This window comes from Mus musculus, chromosome 12, assembly GCF_000001635.26.
Source record: "Mus musculus strain C57BL/6J chromosome 12, GRCm38.p6 C57BL/6J".
NCBI classification, from domain to species: domain Eukaryota; kingdom Metazoa; phylum Chordata; class Mammalia; order Rodentia; family Muridae; genus Mus; species Mus musculus.
The window spans coordinates 113,418,148-113,434,332 of NC_000078.6; the positions used below are offsets into that span (position 1 = coordinate 113,418,148).

The window sequence follows — 16,185 nt, forward strand, 5'->3', positions numbered from 1 at the left end:
GGCTAGTTTCCAGGTTCTGTTGCTTTTGGGAGATTAGGCCTGGAATTTTCTCTGCCCTACTTCCCTTCTTCCATCAGGGTAGATAACCAGAGTGCTATCCATTGGCTGCCTGTGTTGTACTTTGCTGTTAGAGTGCATGCTCTCTCTCTCTCTCTCTCTCTCTCTCTCTCTCTCTCTCTCTCTCCCTCTCCCTCTCCCTCTCCCTCTCCCTCTCCCTCTCCCTCTCCCTTCTCCCCTCCCCCTCTGCTTCTCTTTTTTCTTCTTCCACACCTCCTTTCCCTCTTTCTCCCTTAAGTACCATCAGACTGCACTGTTCCATTTCCAGTTCCTAAGCTCTATTCAGATAATCCTTGGGCTGTCAACACCGCAGGAAAGGTTTGAAAAACAAAACAAATTCCTTCACAATAAAGTGAGTTCACAAGATAAAGTATTTATTTCCATGTGACATTTGTTTACAGCTCAGCTGTCTGTGGGCCAGACATTGCTTCAGATTGTACAAGTTGACAAAAAGTCTTTGGTCAGTCTAGAAAGAAGACCATCTCAGAGATAAAAGCTGGAGGGCAACACAGGAAAGACGTAAGAATAAGTTTACTAGTCATACAGTCAGGTATCCCAGGCCCAGAGGTAGTGTCCCTGTGGGAGGATCTCTTGGTCTCTGCTGTCCTTCCATGCTGAGAGTCATTTCACCTGCAGGTGACAGAGACAGTGTGAATTGCTGTCCACTTGTAGGGAGTAGAGGTAGAGGCAGTGAGGACTGGTGACTCCCTGTCCCAGCCCTGTGTCCTCAGCCCCACAACCACACTACCTTGAACAGGGTGACGGTGGTGCTGTAGAAGAGGCTCAGGAGGAAGAGGACGATGAAGGTGGAGGCAGTGGTCCACAGGTTCTCAAAGCCTTCCTCCTCAGCATTCACCTCCCCCTCTATGAAGGGACACAGAGAGGGAGGGTCAAGCCAAGTCTTGGGGTGACTGAGCATTTGCATAAGGGTTGGGGTGCCCTGATGGTTCTGGAGAATCTTAGCGAGTATTGACTGGTCCCCTAATAGCTCAAGCTAGACGGAGGCACAGAACAGGCCAAGCTGTAGGACACACTAATTTGGAGCCTTTGTTCCAGGAGCCCTGGGGCAGCAGAGCAAGCAAGACAGATGCAATGTATGGACCTGGGTAAAGGCAGACTCAGGAACTGTGGCAAAATGATATTGGTGTGCTCTGGACTTTCCCTGAGCAGGTGGTGCCATCGGTGCTGTTTAGACTGAGAATTTAGAGCAGGTCTCCCTGTCTCTTGGGCTTTAGCAATAAGAACAGGGATACCAGAGGTTGTCCCTCCTTACTTCCTGAAGGACTCAGGCATCTCATGACTTTCTTTGATCAGAGTTCCCGTGCGTTGCTTGTCCTACCCCTGCCAGCAATGTTGGGTCTTGGTACCAAGAGATAAACAGACAGATACCTGAGGGAGGCTGTGGGACCAGGGCATTTATTGGGATCTCTGATCCCTGTAAAGATGAGCCCTTGGGGATATCTAAAGCCTAGGCCCCAAATGGATATGAATATGAAGAATGTCCAGGATATGAGCCCAAAGAGGCAGTGTTATTGGGTGGTGACTCCTTACAGAGGCTCCTTGATGGTGTGTGTGTGTGTGTGTGTGTGTGTGTGTGTGTGTGTGTGTGTGTGTGTGTGTGTGTGTGGTTGGGGCATCTTTTGGACAACTGCATTATGTTTTCTGCATTTTGAACTGGAGATCAGGGTGGGTGTGAGTGGGTTAGGCAATTTCACATTGGTCTTCTGAGGTGTTCTATTAATGGAGACACAGCCAAGGCTAACTTTCTGTCATGGGTGGTTAGTGGAGTATCTTCTGCCCCATGGTGTTGAGACAGATAGGCATACTTTGTACCTGGGGTTATCTCTCCCAATCATAGAGTGGGCTCCTGAGGAGTATCAGTGACCCAGCCTAGTGTAGGCTCTCTGAGCCGTGAGCCTTGGAGATTACAGCCCTGGTCAGAGTCCAGGTGTATCTGTGTGCTATACCTGTTCACATGTTAGTGTACACATGTGAAGATGTTTCTGTACATGTGTGTATATGCATATCTTTGTATCTATATAGTTTATTTGTGTATATTTGCCTATAGTCTGTTTCTGTGTACACAGGACCATGCATATTGGTATCTGTTTCTGTGAGTGGTTGTGTGTCTATGCCTATTTGTCTCTGAAGGCGTTTGTAAGTGTCCATGCATGTGTGTGCGCATGAACTCATGTGTATATATGTGTACCTTTGTCTGTGTGTCCATGAATACACATTCATGTATGTGTCTACACATGTGTACCTATATATCTATGTATAAATGCATGTGTGTCTATATATGTGCCTGAATGCTGCCTGCACCAGGTTAGGCAAGCTTTCAGCCATATATCTAGAAGTAGCTGGAGGAATCGCATGTTCATACTCTGTCTGTTGTAAGCCTGACTGAGTTCACACACAAGGAGGAAACTGGCAAGGTAGAGGAAGGGCCAGGGTGGAGGCAAGTATGCAGGGTGTGTGCAGAGCAAGCAAAACACAACTGTCTCAGCAGGCATGAGCATTGTATAATCAAAACCAGTGACGTTTGAATGGATTTTTTTTATTTCTAATTTTTATAAAATGCAACATCTCACTCTGACATGGTTAGTTTGCATACACAGAGCAACTGGACACCCAGGGCCTGCCTGGTTGAGCGCTAGCATGGTCAATAGCAGGTGCCGCCTGTGTCAGACATGATCAGGGAGACATTGTACAGTGTGGGTTTACCAGTGGACTTGTCCACGGTCCTCTCGGTCACCAGGTGTGGCAGGGCCTCGTGGCCTACAACACAGGTATAGGTCTCTCCGGAGTTCCATTCCTCCTCTGTCACAGTCAGGATGCTGTGGGTAAAGTAGAAGCCTGGGGCCCCAGGCTCTGGCATCGGGGCACTGGTCACATACTTCTCTTGGGGCAAGAGTTGCCCTCTCTGAAGCCACTGCACACTGATGTCTGCAGGAGAGAAGCCCTTCACCAGGCAGGTGACTGTGGCTGACTCCCTCAGGTTCAGTTGCTCACGAGCTGGTGGCAGCAGGTACACAGCAGGTGGATGTTTGTGCACCTCTGTAAATGAAGACAGTAGTGAGGATAGGGTGGAAGAGGACCTGCCCTCCCTATGAGGTACAGGAAGGGTCCTGCAATTGGAGGGGAAGGGAAGGGGGGATACCTACCATTGGGTTTTGAGATGAATTTCTTCTGTGGTGAAGGCAGATCCCTGTGAGTCACAGTACACACAAATTCCTTCCTGTTATTCCAGTCTTCCACACAAACACTAGCCACACCCTTAGCACTGAAGGTGCCATTGGGATGGCTTTCCATGATTTTAATTTTGGTTTCCAGTGGTTCACCACTTTGAGAAGCCCAGGAGATATTCAGGGTTTCATAGGTTGCCAGGTTTGAGACCAGACAGGTCAGGTTAGCGGACTTGCTGAGGAAGATGTCGGCAAAGGAGGGGGGGATGGTGAAGGTTAGGATGTCTGTGGAGGGACCTGCAGTCAAGAGAACACTGTGTCAGGTTATGACATATCTAGTTGTGAAGTTGGAAAAAAGCTTAGTCTCCATCCCCCAAACCTACTTAAGGGAAGATGCTGGTCCTTCCAGCTGATTCTCACCCCTCTACTGCCTATTGCTCATTCTTGTCCTTGGCCACTCTGGGGAGCCAAAGTTCAAGGAGCAAATGACCATGTCTGGGTGGCATTGGCCATAATTGTAGGAGGACTTCCCTAATCTGGGAGGGCTAGGCATTGGGCTTAGCCCAGGCCACTCACTGGCAGCACATGTGGAGGACACGTTCTTCAAGAAGGTGAGACCCCTGTGATCCACACGGCAGGTGTACACATTCAGGTTCAGCCAGTCGATTTCAGAGATGGTAAGTGTGCTTATGACCTTGTAGGTTTGGGGTGTGGATCCTTTGTTCTCGATGGTCACCGGATCTGTGGTGAAGCCAGATTCCACGAGCTTCCCATCCTTTAGCCAGGATACTGTGATCGGTTTTGGAGTGAAGTTCGTGGCCTCGCAGATGAGTTTAGACTTGCGTGGTGCAGGGCCAGAGAAGCCATCCCGTGGTGGGACGAACACATTTACATTGGGGTTCATCTCTGCGACAGCTGGAATGAAAGGTCAAGGTGTGAGCTCAGCTTGGCCTAAGCCCCACCCCGCTGCTCCCTCTGGGCCATGCCTGGGCCTGGGCACCCCTGCTGGGAGGGTTTGGTTCTTACCTGGAATGGGCACATGCAGATCTTTGTTTTTGCCTCCGTAGTGGATTTTGCATACCAGGTATTCATCTGAACCTTCAAGGATGCTCTTGGGAGACAGCAACACCTGCGAGGTGGCTAGGTACTTGCCCCCTGTCCTCAGTGTTGGGAAGGTTCTGATACCCTGGATGACTTCAGTGTTGTTCTGGTAGTTCCAGGTGAAGGAAATGGTGCTGGGCAGGAAGTCCCGGGCCAGGCAGCCCATGGCCACCAGATTCTTATCAGACAGGGGGCTCTCGCAGGAGACGAGGGGGAAGACATTTGGGAAGGACTGACTCTCTGAGGACCAGAGAGGGATAAAAGAGAAATGGAGGGGTAAGAATCTGTCTTCTTGCCTCCTGTCAGACAGGAGATCCCTCTACACCCTGCTATTTCCTTGTTGCTACTCTTAAGGCAGGCAGGGCTAGATATGGTAGTAGGTGAACCTGGTATACAGGACGAAACTGCAGCAGGGCTATGGAGCTGCCTTCTAGCCACAGGAACGTGACTTTGGAAGCCTTCACAGACAGGGAGAGATGCCTCTAGAGTAGGTGGATCTGGCCCTTCAGCCAACTCTAGGGGCATGAACACCCGTTCTCAGGGAGAGGCCTAGATCCTGGCTTCTCAAGTAGCCTTGGGCCTGTCCTGCTTGGCTTCCCTCTGAGACACTGGCTGGGAGAACTATTCTCATCCCAAAGTAATAGGTAGGTGGAGGTGGGGGAGGGGCTCAGGCTTCTGTATCAGCACACAAAGCTGGGATTTACACACCAGACAGGCGTGTAGGGTAGGAGGAAGGTGGGTTATGTTGGGGGCGGGGAGGACTCATGGAATCATCTTGAAACTCCACTGTAGCACACAGTCTGCCTCTATAGAACGAGGTCCTAGCCTAACTGGTCCAGGCCTGGTGAAACTCATTCAGTTCATCCCAGCTCTGCTCATTCAATCTCAGACCTCAGGCTTGTTAAATTAGCTGTTAAATTATCCCTGTTGATTTTTAACTCAGTTTAGACCTACTCAGCTCAGGCTGGTCCAGCTCAGGCTAGGCTAAAGTTCAGCTCTATGCAAGCAGGCTAGCCTTGCTCAGCCTTCCTCATTTAAGTTCAACTCAGCTATGCCAGCCCAGCAGCAGGCCAGTTCAACACATCCAACCAGTCCAGCTCAGCATAGTTTAGTCCGGCTCATCTAAATCCTGATAATTTCCAATTGATCCCAGCCGAGTTTGGCACAATTCAGGTAGTCTATTCTTAGCTCAACCCAGTTTATCCCAGCTGCACTCAGTTCAGCTCAATTCATGGTCTCCCAACCCAGCTCAGCCCAGTTCATGGTCCGAGTCCATCTTTTCCCAGCTCATCCCGAACCATCTCAACCAGGCCCTACTCAGCCTAACTTATCTGAGCCTAGTTCAACCTGGCGCATCCCATCAGCCAGCCCAGTTGAGTCCAGATCACCCTACACCAGATCATCCAGTACAGCTCAGTCTAGCACATCTGAGTCCAGCTCAGCCCCGCTCATTCAAGCTTAGCTCATCAGCTAGGCCAGCCCATGCTAGCTCAGCCTCACATAATCCATGTCAGCTAGCCCAGCTCATCCCAGCCTACCTCATCCCAGCTCATCTGAGTACAGCTGATCCCAGCACAATCTGGCTCACTTAGCCTAATTGATTCTGGTTCTGGCCAGCCAGCTCTACTCACTCTTGCTCAGCTGACCCCAGCTCAGCTCACACAGCTCAGTTCAATCCAGCTCCGCTCACCACAGCTCATCCCAGTTTACCCCAGTTCAGCTCATCTTACCCCAGCTCAACTCAAAACATCCCGGCTCACCCCAGTTCACCTCAGCTCAGCTCACTCCAGCTCACCCAGCCCAGTTCACCCTAGCTCAGCTCACCCCAGCTCAGCTCAGCTCACCCCAGCTCAGCTCAGCTCACCCCAGCTCAGCTCACCCCAGCTCAGCTCAGCTCACCCCAGCTCAGCTCACCCCAGCTCAGCTCACCCCAGCTCACCCCAGCTCAGCTCAGCTCACCCCAGCTCAGCCCAGCTCAGCCCAGCTCAGCCCAGCTCAGCCCAGCTCAGCCCAGCTCAGCTCAGCTCAGCCCAGCTCAGCCCAGCTCACCCCAGCTCAGCTCAGCTCACCCCAGCTCAGCCCTGCTCAGCCCAGCTCAGCTCACCCCAGCTCAGCTCAGCTCAGCTCACCCCAGCTCAGCTCAGCTCACCCCAGCTCAGCTCAGCTCAGCCCAGCTCAGCTCAGCTCACCCCAGCTCAGCTCACCCCAGCTCAGCCCAGCTCAGCCCAGCTCAGCCCAGCTCACCCCAGCTCAGCCCAGCTCAGCTCAGCTCACCCCAGCTCAGCTCAGCTCAGCTCAGCTCAGCTCAGCTCAGCTCAGCTCAGCTCAGCTCAGCTCAGCTCAGCTCAGCTCAGCTCAGCTCAGCCCAGCTCACCCCAGCTCAGCTCACCCCAGCTCAGCTCAGCTCACCCCAGCTCAGCTCAGCTCAGCTCAGCTCACCCCAGCTCAGCCCAGCTCACCCCAGCTCAGCCCAGCTCAGCTCACTCCAGCTCAGCTCAGCTCACCCCAGCTCACCCCAGCTCAGCTCAGCTCAGCTCACCCCAGCTCAGCTCAGCTCAGCTCAGCTCAGCTCACCCCAGCTCAGCTCAGCTCACCCCAGCTCAGCTCACCCCAGCTCAGCTCAGCTCACCCCAGCTCAGCTCACCCCAGCTCACCCCAGCTCAGCTCAGCTCACCCCAGCTCAGCTCAGCTCACCCCAGCTCAGCTCACCCCAGCTCAGCCCAGCTCAGCCCAGCTCAGCCCAGCTCACCCCAGCTCAGCCCAGCTCAGCTCACTCCAGCTCAGCTCAGCTCACCCCAGCTCATCCCAGCTTACCCCAGCTCAGCTCAGCTCACCCCAGCTCAGCCCAGCTCACCCTAGCTCAGCCAAGCTCAGCTCAGCTCACCCCAGCTTAGCTCAGCTCACCCAGCTCAGCTCACCCTAGCTCAGCTCAGTCTAGCTCAGCCCAGCTCAGCTCACCCCATCTCACCCCATCTCAGCTACTCCAGAGTATCTCATTTCAGATCAGCTCACCCCAACACAGCGTAGCATAGCTGAGCTCACCCCAGCTCATCTCAGCTCAGAACAGTCCAGTGTAGGCAGTAGAGTTTAGCTCTATTCAACCTAGATTAATGAAGTTCATTCCAGTTTGGCTCATCTCGGTTAAGCCAGCCTAGTTTAGCTTAGCGGCCCAGCTCATTCCAGTTCATTACAGTCTACTTCATTTTGGCTCAAGCCCAGCTTTGCTTACCTCAGAGTAATCACCTCAGTTTAGCGCATTTTAGAAGCACTCAGAGAAGCCCACCCATCTCAGCTCAGCTGTGCTTTTTAGAGCCTCGCTTACTAGGGCTCTCAACCTTGTTCCCTTAATTTTGCTCAGCAAGCTTTATGAGTCTGGCTTTCTCTGTCTGGGTCATTACTGTGGCTGGAGAGTTAGTCCAGCCGACCTGCTGGCCTCAACTGCAGGTCTCTATTCTTTCTCAATTCTGTACAGCTGTGGCCTTCCTTCTGCGTATCCATACCCCAGCCCCTGTCCTCTCACACTCACCTCGGATCTAAGCACTGTCCTTTGATACCATTCTTTAACAACCAGGAAGTACATTTACTGGCAACTTCAAATTCATTAAACCACATTGAGTTGTAGATCAAGAATGTAGTAGTGTTTTCTATAAAAACTAAAAACATCTTTTCTTCCAGAATCCCAGGATTGCCTTCTTAGCCTGGGTCCCTCCTTACTGATTCTAAATTAGCTTCCAATTTAAATTCCTTCTATATTAAACCCACCATTAAAAACCACTGAGGTATCCATTTTATCTAAATTTTCTGCTTAAGAAGAGCCAGAATAGATTCAAAATTCAAACCCACATGTATAACTGAAGTAGAGACAGCATCAGTACCTCAACTAATACACTTAACTGAAATAATTCCAGACAATTGTATACACGCTTTCTAAGATTTCCTCAAAGTACCATGAGCTCTATGATTATTGGTTAACAGGCAACATTTTTCTTTTACTAGTTTTTCAAGGAAAGTTAAATGTGAGTGACCCAGACAACGGTACTCAAAAGACACACAAATGTCTCTTTCTCCCCCTAAAGCAATGACTGAAGACTCAGTCCCTCTTAAGCAGAAACAGTTTACAAGCTTTAAGAGCAGCAGCCACAGCTGTGGCTGCCTCTGGCTTACCATTTGCGGTGCCTGGTTTCGGAGAGGTCCAGAGTCTTTGTGTGGAATTGTTCCTTCAAAGCCACCGAGGCTGGCTGGTCCATGAGCAGCCAGGTGGATGGGTGGCAGAAGCCACAACCATACATTCCCAGGTCTGGGTGGGAGACCCAAAGTCCAGGCCTACCCAGCAGCAGCCTGGTCTCAGACCTTTGGCCCATTCAACAATAAGCAGGGCCAGAGGGAGTTCACACAGAGCATGTGGACTGGCTTAGAAGCCCTTCACGTCACTGACTGACTGAGTGTCCTCTCAACCACCAACCAGCATGTTCAACTGAAATAAGTCTAGATAATTGCATTCATTTAAAAAAAAAGTCTTTCTCCTAAAATGAATACTCAGAAAGTGGTCTTGAAAAAGATTTGTGAAGCCGTTTTGACCAGAATGTCAAAGTCTTAATAGTAAGGCAAAACAAACAACTAAAAAAGATCATGAACAAAGTCACTGTAAATGCTTCGGGTATTGGAAAAGAATTGAATGGAGACCAATAATCAGAGGGAAGAATAATAGAGTAATTTTAAGAAGTTTTCTAAATATATTAGAAATTAAAGACACTAAAGTCCTTCAATTTCTTACATAACCTAATTTTGAAAATGAATTCTAAATACATTTTAGAAGTCGATAAACTTAAGTTTGGGGAAACTAGAACTACTCAAGCTAAAATTAAAAGGTTGAACTCAATAAGTTAAAAGAGGACCTCTCCAGTTTCGGCTGAATCCTCAACTTATTTTAGAAATGCAAATTACCCAGGTGGTGTTTTGCTCAGCCTGGACTTTCGGTTTGGTGGGGCTGGACAGAGTGTTTCAAAACCACTTCTTCAAACCACAGCTACAAGTTTACCTAGTGGTTTTATTTTCCCTTCCCCAAATAGCCTTGCCACATGACCTGCTTCCTGCCAGCTGCTGCAGGTGTTCTGGTTCTGATCGGCCATCTTGACTCCAACTCAACATTGCTCAATTCATTTAAAAATATTTGAAACTTAATTTATTATTGTTAAAAGTCAGTTCTGAATAGGTTATGAGAGAGCCTCACTCCCATTCCTCGGTTAAACTTTAAGTAATATCAGTTCTACACAAACAAGACCTCAAACTGATTGACAAGAATTTTGGACATTTAAAAAAATGAGTACTTGAAAACCCTCTCACATTTTAAAGTCACAGTATTTAACTATTTTTCCTAGGAACCAACTTAAGAGTAAAAGCAACATCTTCTAATATTCCATACACATACTTCTGTGTTCCTTTGAAAGCTGGACTTTTGCAGGCTCCACCAGACCTCTCTAGACAGCAACTACCCTTTTGAGACCGAGGCTAGATGCCTTTCTCCCTTGACTCAATCACTAAGACAGCTCTCCTTCCAACAAATGAAGTTTTAAACAATCTAGTGCGGAACATTCCTCACAAATCTAAAGAAAGTGCCCCACTCCACTCTTTGTCCCTATGCATCGGATACTGTATAAATGCTGTCACAGAGGTGGTCCTGAAGTATATTCCACAACTAATACTTTTATTCTAAAAACTGAAAATCTCCAACTACAGCCCCAACTATCCCTCCAGCCATAGGATTGTTTTAGCATCTTCTTCAAATGAGCCTCCAAAGTCCCTATCCCATCATCCAGGGACTCCACCAACACCATCACACAGATTCTTAGTTTTTCAAAGATGTGGAGATAATCTGTCCTAAAGGCTCTGAGATCCCTAGACAGTTTATTTCCCAACTTCTCTCAGCCGGCTCCCTCAGGGACAAATATCCAAGATTAGTCTGCAATGCTCAGAAAACTCCATAACAAAGGTTAAAAATAAAGACCTGGAGAGGCCATTCTTACCTGAGGAGACGGTGACTGAGGTTCCTTGACCCCAGTAGTCCATAGCATAGTAATCACAATAGTGGATTTTTCCTCTATACCCGACAAAAACCCCAGAGTCTGACTAGAATCACCCCTGGGCAACTCAGACATTATGCCAATTCCTGGTGTCACACAAGAATCAACCATTCAAGTCATTGTTCCACATTCTGTTCCCTGCCTGTGCAGAAGCCCCTGGACCCCTCTTTAGTCTTCAAGGTGACCTATATTCCAGCCTCACCTCAGAGAAACCAGACAGTCACTGACCCTGAAATTGTCACCATCAACTGTCAGCCCCTAATTCTCACAAGAGTCCGATAGACCCTGGACAAGATTCTGCCTCAGACTTCAAGCTTCAGTTCTGGCAGATCCTTCATCATACTTCAGTTCTAATGTCACCACAGACCAGCAGGCAGAGAGTCCCTGACCCAGACCCATGTCTCAACTTTGGGACAAAGGGGTTGAATCTTGATTCCCGTTTGCAGAGAATCTTGGTCCTGAAGGCCCAGAATCCCCCCAACATGCATTTAGAATGGGAGAAGTTAGGACTCACCTGCAGAGACAGTGACCAGAGTCCCTTGGCCCCAGTAAGCAAACCAGGCACATTGTGACAACAATGATTAGACCCCTGACAATAAATGATCCTTGGCTAGGGCTCCAGGATGATCTCAGATGGAGGCCAGTGAGGGACAAAGAAAGCATAGAAGAGAGGGACCTAGCGGCAATGCTGGCCAGGATCCCTATAAATCTCTGGCCATGAAGTATGGGAGCTGAGGATGTCTGTCTGCGTCAGCCAGGGCTCCCAATGACCCTTTCTGACTCCCAAGGTGTCCCTAGTCCTTCATGACCTGAAATTCAGATACACACATTTCCCCCCCAACAAATGCAGTAAAATCTATTTAAGCTGAATAGAAGAGAGAGGTTGTAAGGACTCACCTGAGGAGACTGTGAGAGTGGTGCCTTGGCCCCAGTAGTCAAAGTAGTCACACTATCATAGACCCCTTTAGTGGGTGTACAAAAACCCATCTACCCATGTAGCCTAACAATGTAAATGCCTATTTTCCATGATTGTCACTGTTCCACAGGCAGCTAGCCTCTGACTGCCTCTTTTCCTGGGAGTGAAGACCCTATCCTTACAGAAAAGCTTCTGCAGCATGCAGAGTGTGGCAGATGGCCTGACATGGGGAGATCTGAGAATATCTTTTCCCGTTTCAGAATGGAATGTGCAGAAAGAAAAAAGCCAGCTTACCTGAGGAGACGGTGACCGTGGTCCCTGTGCCCCAGACATCGAAGTACCAGTAGCACAGTCTCTGTTCTGCCTCTGTTCCTATACTAAAACTCTCTCCACATCCTGCCTTAGGCCACCTGAACCCCACAGTCCCCAGATGCAGGACTCACCTGACCTGAGTGACCTGAGCCCCCTGGTCCTAGACATCAGAGTAATTATAGACCCAGTGAAGTAGCCCTTCATCTGGGGCCAACCAAACCCATCCCAAAGTCCCTTGGCGTCCCCAGTGGCATCCAAGCCTCAGAAACTCAGATGTTTGGAGAGATCTCCACCTTAATTCAACTGGATGGGCCCATCTGTAGGATGGTAATCTTTCAGGCTAGCCTTGGCTAGCATAGTGAGACCTGTGACAAGAGAAGAAGGAAACAGGAGAAGGAGAAAGGAAACAAGAGAGGGACCTGCACCTATCCTGTCCTCTCAGTCAACTCCACCTGCCTGCTCTGTCCGGGGATCCTCTTGGTAAGTCCTTGGCAGGACATTGCATCCACCCTTCTGATGCTTGCATTTGCTCATTCTTTCCCCATCTAAGACCTGTCCACAGTAACTCGTTCTTCTCTGCACTGTCTCCTGACCTCCAGAAAGCTACCTTTCCTCTCAGATCTACTCTTTTCTTCCTCAGATTTCTCAAGCCTCTCTACTTCCTCATAGCTCAGGCTGCCCCTGGAGAGCTCCAAACAGAAGGTTTTTGTTGAGCCACGTGTCACCGTGGTCCCAGTTAGCACTGTGGTGCTCCGCTTAGTCAAAACCTTGCACCAGTCAGAGACCACAGGGACTCTGAGGCTTAAACCTCACACTAGCCACAGAGTATGGGTATTCTGATCCCCAATCTGCCAGTCATCTCTTGAGTCAGGGACCAATGATTTCTCTCAAAACAGTCGCTAAAGTTCTCGAGCCTGTGGGGTTTGTCTTCTTTTTAAAATAAGAGCAGATGGAGGTCCATCTGTCATTCACTTGTGTCTGAGTTATCAACTATGGAGAAAGGTCTGTGATGGTGGGGGTGGGGCAGTGCCCCTCCCTGGGAAGCCATGGAGGTACCTTATTCACCATGAGTACTCTATAGTGTACTTGGGTGCCTATCAGGCACTCATACTGCTCTTTGCTTTCTGATCCCACCTCTACAGCAGGAAAGTGACCCAAATTAAAGTCTAAAGTGTCACTCTACTGTTGTGATGAAGCAGTATCTCTGGTGCTGTGTTTCCTGTGTCCAGGGTGGATCTATCTCCTCCGTGGTCACTGCCAGAGCTCTGGTAATCAGTAATAATAGGTCTCAGGTCTGTCCTAAGTGGTACAGGGGAGGAGTTCAGTGCTCTAAGAGAAGGTTCCTTGGCAGTGGTCTCCTCCTGACCCAGGGGGCCATCCTAAGACAGGGGAGAGTCTGTATTTACTTATATGAGTTGGTTCAGAGCTGGGTCCTACAGGTCAGCAGTAGGTGCTTAGGGAGCATAGATGCTTGTAGCCCCACGTCAGACAAAAGACTCTGGTAAGTAAGCATCTAGGGGCATAGATGGGGCAGGGTGAGCGGGGTGTGGGGGGAGGTGACTATGGCCTGGGGACCTAGGGACACAGAAAGGTGGGTGAATAGGAAAGGTGGTGTCTGTGGCTTGGAGACCTGGGGACATGGGAAGATGGAATGAGCAAGATGGGGAATGGACGGAGGTCTAGAGGCTCCCTTCCCTATAGTGTGTTTTAGAACTCTAGGAGTAGGGAACAGGAGAGAGTCAGTATTCTTTGTTCTCTTGGCTGGGATTCTGCTCTGTAGATGAGCTCTAGATCTTAGCTCCGTAAGTCCCATCTATTTCCAGAGTCTGTTCTCTCAGGCCTGTATTAGGTGGTCTCTTGAGAGAAGAAGTAGAGTTGTCTCAGGCTTTCTAGAGAACACCTGCTCCTGCTGTAGTACTCAGTTACTAACAGGGGCATGGCAGGTACCTTCCGAGCCCACAGTCTGGGCTCTCACAAATTTACTTCCTCACTCACTAGAGAGATCTAGTTAAGATACAGACACTATTGCCAGCCTGGGTCTTAGTCCTTTCCTGTGATGCAATATGCCTTATTGGCTACAGTGCGACAGGATCTGACCTCCCAGAGGAAGCTTTGGCCTTTCCTCTAGCTCTCTAGCTATGTAGATTTACTTGGATTACAATCATACAGTAAGTCCACCTATCTACACTTCTGCTCTCTGTAGTATCTATGGTCTAGGTCTGAAGATCATTTCTGCCTTACTATGGACATGTGCCAGGAAAAATACATGTTTGTTCTAGTTTGATTTTCTCTTGCTGTGATAAAAATCAGAACCAAAAGCAACTTGTCAAAGAAAGGGTTTATTTCACCTTTTAACTTACAACCAATCACTGAGGGAAGTCAAGGCAGACTCATAGGCAGGAGCTGAAGGAAAAGTCATGGAGGAATGCTGCTTATTTGGCTTGCTCTCTCTGGCTTGCTCAGCTACGTTTCTTTTTCCCCTTATCTATCTATCTTTCTATCTGTCTGTCTGTCTGTCTGTCTGTCTGTCTGTCTGTCTGTCTGTCTATCTGTCTATCTAATCTATCCATTCATTTGTTCACTTAACATCATTCCAGTTACAGCTGTCTCCTTTCTCTCCTCCCAGTCCCAGCCTCACAAGTCCCTCCAACCATTACCCTTTGCCCATCTCCTCAGAGATGGGGAGCCCCCCTGGGGTATCATTCTGCCTAGGGACATCAAGTCACAGCAGGACTAAGCACATCCTTTCCTACTAAGGCCAAACAAGGCAGCCCAAGCAGGGGAAGGGGATCCAATGGCAGGCAACAGAGTCAGAGACAGCTCCTGCTCCAAATGTTAGGGTAATACACACATGAAGACCAAGCTGCACATCTGTTACACATGTGTAGGAAGTCTAGGTCCAGCCCCCTACATTGTTGCTAAGCTCCCATTTGCCCAGGTTAGTTGACTCTGTTGATCTTGTGGTGTCATTGACCACCCCCAGCTCAATAAATCCCATTTCCTACTCTTTGACATGACTCCCATAGCTCTGACTGATGTTTGACTATGGGTCCCTGCATCTGTCTTCATCCATTGCTGGATGAAGCCTCTCAGGAGACTGTTTTACTAGGTTCCTGTCTGCAAGCATAGCAGAGTATCATTAATAGTGTCAGGGGTTGGCTCTCTCCCATGGGATGAGCCTCAAATTGGGCCAGTCATTGGTTGTCCATTCTCCCAATCTCTGCTCCATCTTTATCCCTGCACATCTTGTAGGCAGGACAAATTTTGGGTCACAAGTTTCATGGGTGGGTTGGTGTCTTTATCCCTCTACTGGAAGTTCTACCTGGCTACAGAAGATGACCACATCAGTTTCCATGTCTCCTGCTGCTAGGAGTCTCAGATAGGTTCACCCCCATTGACTCCTGGAAGCCTCCCCCCATGCCATGACAGAAAACATCTAGGAAAGGCTATGGCAAGCAAGCAAGTTTCCTGGAGATGGCCCACTGTTTAACATGTCTGTGATGGGTGTACTTTGGAGAGGCATGGCCCCAGAGACTTCTCCCCAAGACCGACCTTTGCTGCTGATATGCCTTTCCTGCCATTATTATATAGCCTAATGATTCTTGGGCATCAGCCCACCCTATTGAGCAAATTTCCTGCAGATCAACATGATGATGAACTTTTATGAATTAATGCTGTTTAGATGAATAAATAAGTTTATAGAATTCCTGATTCGATTCAGATAATTTTAGGAAAAAAAATTTAAGGAGATGGTCTCAGTTATTTTGCTATAAATATGTATTAAAGTTAAAAATCAAGGACAAATTGTGCCTCCTCCTCATAGAATAGTAAGTAAAGGCTGCATAATAAGGAAAAACAAAAACATCATGATATTTGCAGGCAAATGGATAGACCCAGAAAAATATCATCCTGAGTGAGATTACATAGACCTAGAAAGACACACACGGTATGTACTCACTTATAAGTGGACATTAGCCATAAGGTACAGGATAACCATGCTATAACTCACAGACCCAAAGAAACTCAGCCAATTTCTTATATGGCCTTGGCCCTGTTGCCTAAGGATGGTACCATCCACAGTAGCCTTGGCTTTCCTATAGCAATATTCAGTCAGGAGCATACCCACAGACATGCTCATAGGCCAATCTGATTCAGGCAATTCCTTAAGGTTTTAATTTTTTCAAATGTGCCAACTGGATAACCAAGATTAATCAGTATAGTTTTGCAGACATGTGTCCCGGAGAGGGCCAGGTAAGGAAACTGGATCTGTACAATGAAATAGCCAAAGCTGGGCCTAATGTCTAGGGTTGAGTTGGTCTCCCAGCCTCTGCCCCATAGCTGAGTATCCTGGGACCCCATCCCTGGTACCTTATCTTGCTTGACCTTGTCCTCTCATACTCTGTCATGTTTCACCTTGTCACACCTTGCCTGTTTATCTCCATACAGATTCCACCCTGAGGATGTAGTTTTTGGTGTGTCTACTCAGCATGGGATTTGGAATCCAGCTGAGAACTGGACATCCAGGGAGAACTTT

General features: G+C 48.6%; 6 gene segments (V, D, J or C) and 1 further gene; all 7 read right to left on the reverse strand.

Moving 5' to 3' along the window:
* Igh (immunoglobulin heavy chain complex) overlaps window positions 1-16,185 on the reverse strand; it is a 2,751,187-nt gene that overhangs the window by 159,380 nt on the left and 2,575,622 nt on the right.
* Ighm (immunoglobulin heavy constant mu) lies at window positions 679-4,583 on the reverse strand. The segment is given in 6 exon segments: window positions 679-689; window positions 806-921; window positions 2,723-3,114; window positions 3,222-3,539; window positions 3,819-4,157; window positions 4,269-4,583. Coding segments are annotated over 6 exon segments (1,491 nt in total).
* Ighj4 (immunoglobulin heavy joining 4) lies at window positions 10,367-10,420 on the reverse strand. The segment is given in 1 exon segment: window positions 10,367-10,420. A coding segment is annotated over 1 exon segment (54 nt).
* Window positions 10,938-10,985, reverse strand: Ighj3 (immunoglobulin heavy joining 3). The segment is given in 1 exon segment: window positions 10,938-10,985. A coding segment is annotated over 1 exon segment (48 nt).
* Ighj2 (immunoglobulin heavy joining 2) lies at window positions 11,321-11,368 on the reverse strand. The segment is given in 1 exon segment: window positions 11,321-11,368. A coding segment is annotated over 1 exon segment (48 nt).
* Ighj1 (immunoglobulin heavy joining 1) lies at window positions 11,634-11,686 on the reverse strand. The segment is given in 1 exon segment: window positions 11,634-11,686. A coding segment is annotated over 1 exon segment (53 nt).
* Ighd4-1 (immunoglobulin heavy diversity 4-1) lies at window positions 12,381-12,391 on the reverse strand. The segment is given in 1 exon segment: window positions 12,381-12,391. A coding segment is annotated over 1 exon segment (11 nt).